This window comes from Carlito syrichta, unplaced genomic scaffold (genome assembly GCF_000164805.1).
Source record: "Carlito syrichta isolate Samal-C Ts95f unplaced genomic scaffold, Tarsius_syrichta-2.0.1 Scaffold308658, whole genome shotgun sequence".
Classification (NCBI taxonomy): Eukaryota; Metazoa; Chordata; class Mammalia; order Primates; family Tarsiidae; genus Carlito; species Carlito syrichta.
In genome coordinates this window covers 48,653-56,857 of record NW_007252754.1, presented here as the reverse complement: position 1 = coordinate 56,857, position 8,205 = coordinate 48,653, and the positions used below count along the sequence as shown (strand labels likewise).

The following is an 8,205-nucleotide window of genomic DNA, read 5'->3' as shown; positions in this document are numbered from 1 at the left end:
CCCAGACTGGAGTGCAGTGGCCGCTCCCGGCCACCGCAGCCTCGACCTGCTGGGCTCCGGCGATCTTTCGCTCAGCTTTCCAAGTAGCCAGAATTACAGGCGCGCGCTACCACGCCCAGCTGATTTTTTGATTTATTATAGAGATGAGGTCTCGCTGCCCAGGCGGGTCTCGAACCCGCGGGCTCAGGCAATCCACTCACCTCAGCCTCCCAAAGGCCTTTCCTTTTTATTACCTCATTTTGCTTCAAGTAAGGAAACCTATGCCCCAACTGTATGGACAGATTGTAATGCAGTGAGATGTGGGTTCCAGGGTGCCCATACACCCCTTGGTGGATACTGGGATCTGCAGATAGATTTTTAATAACAATTCCCCCTCAATTAAATCTCAAAACTGCAAAAAGTACAGCCCCAAACTCAAAGTCCAGTTCAGAATTGAACAAAGCCTGAGCATTCACATAAAGAAGAATAGGAGAATGAGCAAAGAGAAGTAAAAGAACCCTGCCAGCCCTGAACAACAGAATTAAAGAAGAGGGGGAAAAGCGAGGGGAGGAAAATCTGCACAAATGAAGAAAAACCAAAAGAAGAATATGGATCTCACACAGAACTCTGGGAGGCCAGACACTGAAACAGACTTTGGAACACAATAAAGAGCCTCCAGAATAACTACTCTCAAACTACAAACCCAGATATCAAGACATTAATAGAGAGAATAAATAGAATTGAGAAGACACAAGGAGAAAATGTGAAGGAGTTGATAACTGAAATAACAACAGTAAAGAATACTGAGAATGAAATAAATAACAAACTGGTAAGCATGGAAATCAGAATTAGCCAAGCAGAAGAAAGAATCTTAAAGCAGGAGGACTAAAATATATAACTAGCCCAAACTGTCAAAAACATAGAAAACAGGCTTTAAAAGAGAGACCGAAACTTCAAGAGTTGAATAATTATATCAAGAGGCCAAACCTAAGAGTAATTGGACTTCCTTAAGCAGAAAGAGAGACAGAGACCTCCCTGGAACACGTGTTTCATGAAATTATTCAAGAAAACTTCCCTCATCTCATCAGTGATGCTATCATTCAAACACAAGAGATTCAGAGAACCCCTACAAGACAACAAATGAGAAGACAACTCTTAGACACATAGTAATTCATCTAAACAAAGTAGGTATAAAAAAAAATCCAAAAGGCAACAAGAGAAAAAGATCAGACTACCTACCAGGGAAGACCAATTAGAATAGTAGCAGATTTATTTACAGAAACACTTCAGGCTAGGAGAGCTTGGAGCCCAATCTTCAAAGTTCTCAAAGATAAACAATTTCAACCAATAGTAACCTACCTAGCAAAGCTAAGCTTCATCAGTGAGAAAAAGTTAAAATCATTCCCAGTCAATCCCTAAGACCAGACACTTAAGAAACTATTAAACACAGAAGAAAGGGAAAAAAGAAAGACAACATTCTTCACAAGAGTGCAGGGAAAAGATTGAATACACACATGAATCAACCCAAAAATCAAAAGAAAAACAACAAACAAATAGGAACAGCAACAACTCTATAAGATCATAAACATAATTAAATACATCAACAGATGCAAAAACAAAAACCACATGATTATATCATTAGTTACAGAAAAGTCTTTTGATAAAATCCTGTATCCCTTCTTGATAAGAACCCCTGAATATCTAGGCATAGATGGAGTATATCTCAAAATAGTAAAAGCCATCTATGAGAAACCCACAACCAACTGCTAAACAGACAAAAATTGGAACCATTTCCCCTGAAAATTGGAACAAGACAAGAATGCCCACTCTCACTCCTCCTGTTCGACATAGTTTTGAAAGTCTTAGCTACAGCAATAACAAAAGAGAAGGCAGTCAGGGGTATTCAGATAGGAAAAGAGGAAATCAATTTATCCCTCTTTGCAGATGACATGATTCTATACATTGAAAGCCCAAGAGAATCTGTCATAAACCTCCTTGCACTGATAAAGGACTTTGGCAAAGTCTCAGGGTATAAAATAAATGTGAAAAAGATAATCGCATTTCTAAGCACCAATAATAAACAAACAGAAACCCAAATAAAAAGCACAATTCCATTCATAATAGTCACAAAAAATGAAATACCTTGGCATCTTCCTAAAGAAACATGAAAGACCTTTACAATGAAAACTACAAAACACTACTCAATGAAATCAAGGATGACACAAACAAGTGGGAAAATATTCCATGCTCATGGATGGGAAGAATCAACATTGTGAAGATGTCCATTCTACCTAAGGCATTCTACAGATTTAATGCAATACCCTTCACATTACCAGCAACATTCTTCTCAGAGCTAGAAAAAACAATACAGGAATTCATATGGAAATATAAATGACCACGAATAGCCAGAACAATCAATCCTCAGAAAAAAAAAAAGCAGATGGTATCACACTCCCAGACTTTAAACTTTATTATGAAGCTACAATAATCAAAAGAGCCTGATATTGGTACAAGAACAGGCATATAGCTCAATGGAATAGAATTGAGTTTCCAAAAGCAAAGCCTCAATTTCTCAACCAACTCCTCTTCAACAAAGCCTCCACCACCAACCACTGGGGAGAGGAGAACTTATTCACTAAATGGTGCAGGAAAAATGGCTGACCACATGCAGAAGATTTAAACAGGTTCCCTACCTATCCCCATACACAAAAATCAACTCTATATGGATCAGAGACCTAAACATAAAACCTCAAACTTAAGATCCTTAGAAAATGCAGGAGATACCCTTATGAAAATTGGAACTGGCAACCAATTTCTGATCAAAACCCCAAGTGCCCATGCCCATCTTAAGAGATAAGGTAGACAAGTGGGACCTCATCAAACTGACAGGCTTCTGCAAAGCCAAAGAAACCATTAAGAGAGCAGGGAGACAGCCCACAGACTGGGAAAAAATATTTGCCAACTCTATGTCTGACAAAGGCCTAACATCTAGGATCCACAAGGAACTCAAATGTGCTGAAAAGTAAAAAGCAAACAACCACATTGCAAATTGGGTAAAAGATATGAATAGACAGTTCTCAGAAGAAGACGTCTGAGCAGCCAACAGATACATGAAAAATGTTCAGCCTCACTAGTCATTTAAAGAAATGCAAACTAAAACTACACTGAGATACCACCTAACTCCAGTCAGAATGGCCATCATCAATAACTCAAAAAACAAGTCGGGATCGGTGGCTCAACCTGTAATCTCATGCTTTGGGAGGCTGAGGTGAGTGGATTGCCTAAGACCGCAGGTTTGCGATCCACCTGCGCAACTTGGTGAGACCTCATCTCTACAATAAATAAAAAATCAGCTGGGCGTGGTAGTGTGTGCCTGTAATTTCAGCTACTTGGAAGGCTGAGGTGGAAGGATTGCCGGAGTCCAGCAGGTCGAGGCTGCAGTGGCCGTGAGCAGCCACTGCACTCCAGTCTGGGTGACAGAGGGAGACTCCAACTCAAAAAAAAAGAAAAAAACTAAAAAAAACCGATGCTGGAGAGGATGTGGTGAAAAGGGAACAATTCTACACTGTTATTAGGAGTGTAAACTAGTACAGCCTCTGTTTAAAACAGTGTGGCAATTCATAAAAATCCACAAATTGACCTATCATATGACCCCTAAATCCCTCTACTGGGAATATACCCAAAAGAACTCACATCACTCTATAAAAAAATACTTACACACAGATGTTTATCATAGCATTGTTCACAATAGCAAGAACATGGAACCAACCATGCTGCTCATCAAAAGAGGACTGGATTTTTAAAATGTGGTACATATACATAATGGAATATTATGCAGCAATAAAGAAGAACAAAATCTTGAACTTCACAGCAACCTGAATGGACTTAGGGCCTATAATACTGAGTGATCTTTTACAGAAACAAGGAACTGAATATCACTGTTCTCACTCATAAGTGGACCTTGAGCAACTATCATAATACTATAAGAAAAGGATTGACAGCAGCGGGAAACTGCAGATGGGTGAGGGTGGAGGAGGTGGGATTGACAGTTGTAGGAATCTGCCTGGGGAAGAGAGGGCACTCCCCATCAACAACGGTACCTGTATAATGAGTATTTGTATACCTAACCCTGAATTGTACCCCACAATTTTAAAATAAAAAATATAAATTTTTTTAAAAATAAAAAAAAACAGGCAATGAAGAAAATTTTATGTTGACTATGATGATGATCCTGACTACTAAGGAGAAATGAAACTTTTCCTCCACAATGGAGGTCAGAAATCCTATGTCTAAAAAACAAGGGATCCCTCTGAGCATATCTTAATACTACAGTGTCCCATGATTAAAGTCAACGGATAACTATAACACCCAATCTAGTTAAGACTATCAATATACCAGACCATTCAGGAACACGGATTGTATGCAACACAAGGTAAAGAAGTAAATAGTACAAGATGAGATATTTATTTAACAAGAAAGGAAGATGAAAATAATAGTTTAAAAGGATAGTTATAAATATTAGCCATGACCGCATAAGAAATTTTAGAAACAACGATGACAATCATCATGAGTATATATTCCTTGGTATACTATAAATATATATGTATGTGTTTGTGTATGTATGGATAGATATAGATACATAATATTTTTGTTTTCTTCTTTTTCTTATATTCTTATTGTGTGACATAAGATGTTTTGACTTTACATGATCACATTTAAGTAGGTCACCTTTATAGTATTTAAGTTACAGGATATTAAGGAGAAGAATAAAATCACCCACAAACTTTGCATTTTCTTCCAAGGAGAGTTATTTTATTTTGGATTCTACACAGGATAGTGGTATCATGTGGAAGTCGAGTTTATTATTTTCCTTATTTGAATAGTTAAATCTGTTTTCAGGACATGTGTATGGGTAACAAGTTAACAAAGGGTGATCGTATAATGATTGATTCTGTGTCTACTTTGTTGGGCCACAGTGCCCAGATATTTGGGTAAATATTATTGTGGATGTTTCTGTGAAAGTATTTTTGGATGAATAACATTTAGATTGGTGGCCTTTGAATGAAACAGATTGCTCTTCATAATGTGGGCAACTGTCATGCAATCATTTGGAAGTCCTGAAAGAAACAAAAGACTGACATCCCCCAAGCAACAGATTTTTCCAGCATAAAGTCTTCAGATTTTAAGTGCAAAAAATTGACTGCTCCATGGGATTCCAGTTGCTAAGACTCAATCTCCACAATCAGATGATTTTGTTACTTAAAATAATCTAATTACTTAAAATTTCTCTCTCTCGCTGGGGGAGGGGACACACCTCATCAACAAGGGTACATACATAAGGAACATTTGTATACCTAATCCTGAATTGTACCCCACATATTTTTTTAACTTTTAAATTGTTTTATTTTAAAACTGTGGGATACAATTCAGGGTTAGGTATACAAATATTCATTGTGCAGGAACCCTTGTTGATAAGGTGTGGCCTCCCTTCCCCAGGCAAATTTCCACTACTGTCAATTCCACCTCCCCACTTCCCTGCCCCACCCCCACAGTTTCCCACTGCTGTCAATCCTTTTTTTTATAGTATTATGGTAGCTGTTCAAGGTCCACTTTTGAGTGAGAACATGTGATACTCAGGTCTTCATTTCTGTAAAAGATCACTCAGTATTATAGACTCTAATTCCATCCAGGTTGCTGTGAAGTTCATGATTTTGCTCTTCTTTATGGCCACGTAATATTCCATTGTGTATATGTACCACATTTTTTATCCAGTCCTCTTTTGATGGACAGCACAGGTGGTTCCATGTTCTTGGTATTGTGAACAATGCTGTGATAAAAATACGTGTGCAGGTATCTTTTTTATAGAGTGATTTGAGTTTTTCTGGGTATATTCCCAGTAGGGGGATTGAGTAAACCAAATCTTTAAAACAAGATTTCTCTGTCTCTCTCTTTCTTCCTGTCTTTTTGTGTATTTTCATCTGTCTCTCTCCTATCTATCATTTGAATACACACAAACACAGAGTCTCCATAATCATGTAAGTCAATTACTTTAAAAGATCTCTCTCAGCTTTGCAGATGCCGCCACCTTGAGCCTTTTCCCATCAGCCATGGTCAACCCCACCATGTACTTCGACATCGCCATCGATGGCGAGCCCTTGGGCAGCGTCTCCTTCGAGCTGTTTGCAGACAAAATTCCAAAGACAGCAGAAAACTTTCCTACTCTGAGCACTGGAGAGAAAGGATTCGGTTATAAGGGTTCCTACTTTCACAGAATTATTCCAGGGTTTATGTGCCAGGGTGGTGACTTTACACGCCATAATGGCACTGGCGGCAAGTCCATCTATGGGGAGATATTTGATGATGAGAACTTCATCTTGAAGCATACAGGTCCCAGCATCTTGTCCATGGCAAATGCTGGACCCAACACAAATGGTTCCCAGTTTTTCATCTGCACTACTAAGACTGAATGGTTGGGTGGCAAGCATGTGGTTTTTGGCAAGGTGAAAGAGGGCATGAATGTTATACAAACCATGGAGGGCTTTGGGTCCAAGAATGGCAAGACCAGCAAGAAGATCACCATTGCTGACTGTGGACAACTCTAATAAATTTGACTTGTTTTATCTTAAATTACCAGATCATTCCTTCTGTAGCTCAGGAGAGCACCCCCGCCAATCCCGTTTGCTCGCCAGTACCCCTATAATCTTTGTGCTCTCACTACGATTCTTTGGGTTCCATATTTTCCTTATTCCCTTCCACGTCTAGTTGGATTGCAGAGAAATAAAAACTAAATAACATAAAAAGATCTCTCTCCACACATAAACATACTCACATCCTGTTTTTATTGTTTCTCTAGAGAATCATGACAAATAAAATGGGTGTGTGGTTTTCCTTTAGGGTGAGAAAGATGTCTTGGTACTAAATAAATAATATGAGTGCATGATATTTTGAATGTACTAATTGTCACTGACTTATACACTTCCAAATATCAACAGCTAGTTTTAAGTTATGTGGAGTTCGTCATGATAAAAAGGAAATTATTTAATATTTCTGATGCAGGTAACAAGGATCCAGTATGTTATGTGTGGAAGCAATCTTTAAGCTTTCATAATGTACACTCATAGGGCATTGAGACAAGATGACATTCTCTATGACCCTGGCTCCTGCTCTGAACCCAACACATTTGGTTCTGTATCTAGACACCCCTCCTGTTTCCCATATTAAAACCCAGCCCCTTAGCCGAGTTCGGTGGCTCAGCATGTAATCCCATGCTTTGGGAGGCTGAGGTGAGTGGATTGCCTGAGCCCTCATGTTCGAGACCCACCTGGGCAACTTGGCGAGACCTCATCTCTGCAATAAATCAAAAACTTAGCCGGGCCTGGTAGCGTGTGCCTGTAGTTCCAGCTACTTGGAAGGCTGAGGCGGAAGGATCACCGGAGCCCAGCAGGTCGAGGCTACTGCACTCTAGTCTGAGTGACAGAGTAAGACTCCAACTCAAAAATAAATAAAATAAAATAAAATAAAGAAAATAAAACCCACCCCCAGGAGAGTGGATCTGTGGTAACTGTCCAAAGAACTGACAGGGGTGTTTGAGATGCCATTCAGTGTCTGTGGAGAGAAGAGACTATCAGTGTTTAAGCTGCATGACAGCAGTATTGTCATCTCCTGAAAGCAGTTCTGGCTGTCAGCTCATTACTAGTTTACGTATACAGCCTCCTCCACTTTTGAGTTTCTGGTTCTTCAAAGTTTTAGACATCTGACATATTATCTCATCATCTTTATCATTAGAGGAATTGTATTAGCCCCTAGAGATACAGTAACATGTTTATTCACATATTAAATCAGGAAACATCTCCTGGGCTCTGGTGTGCCACATCCTGTGCAGAAAAATAAGTTATGTTGGCACGAGTTAGCTTCCACCGCTGCCCTTGACAGATGGTGGCACAGAAAACCACAGTGAAATAAGATAATTATGTTATCAGAAGTTTAGGTCTTGTTGCAACACAAAATAGGTATCTTTTTTCCCAAAGGAGTGAGGAAAAGCTCTTCTCTTGAAAATGAAACATTTTAGAAGCAGAAATAATTTGCCCATAGAAGGGGGAAGAGGAGGGCACTAACCACGCCCCCAGTGAAAGAGAAATCAGTGTATTCAGGTTGTATCAGGTAGTTGTGAGTGACTGGAACTCCAAAAAGAGAAAATACTGAAGAAGACAATTTTTTCTCAATTGC

General features: G+C 39.2%; 1 protein-coding gene across 1 annotated transcript; it reads left to right on the top strand.

Annotated features, from left to right (window-relative positions):
- Window positions 1–6,086: 6,086 nt before the first annotated feature.
- On the top strand, window positions 6,087–6,581 carry LOC110596326 (peptidyl-prolyl cis-trans isomerase A-like). The gene has a single exon (XM_021716277.1). The coding sequence runs from the start codon at window positions 6,087–6,089 to the stop codon at window positions 6,579–6,581; it is 495 nt and encodes a 164-aa protein (XP_021571952.1).
- The last annotated feature ends 1,624 nt before the right edge of the window (window positions 6,582–8,205 follow it).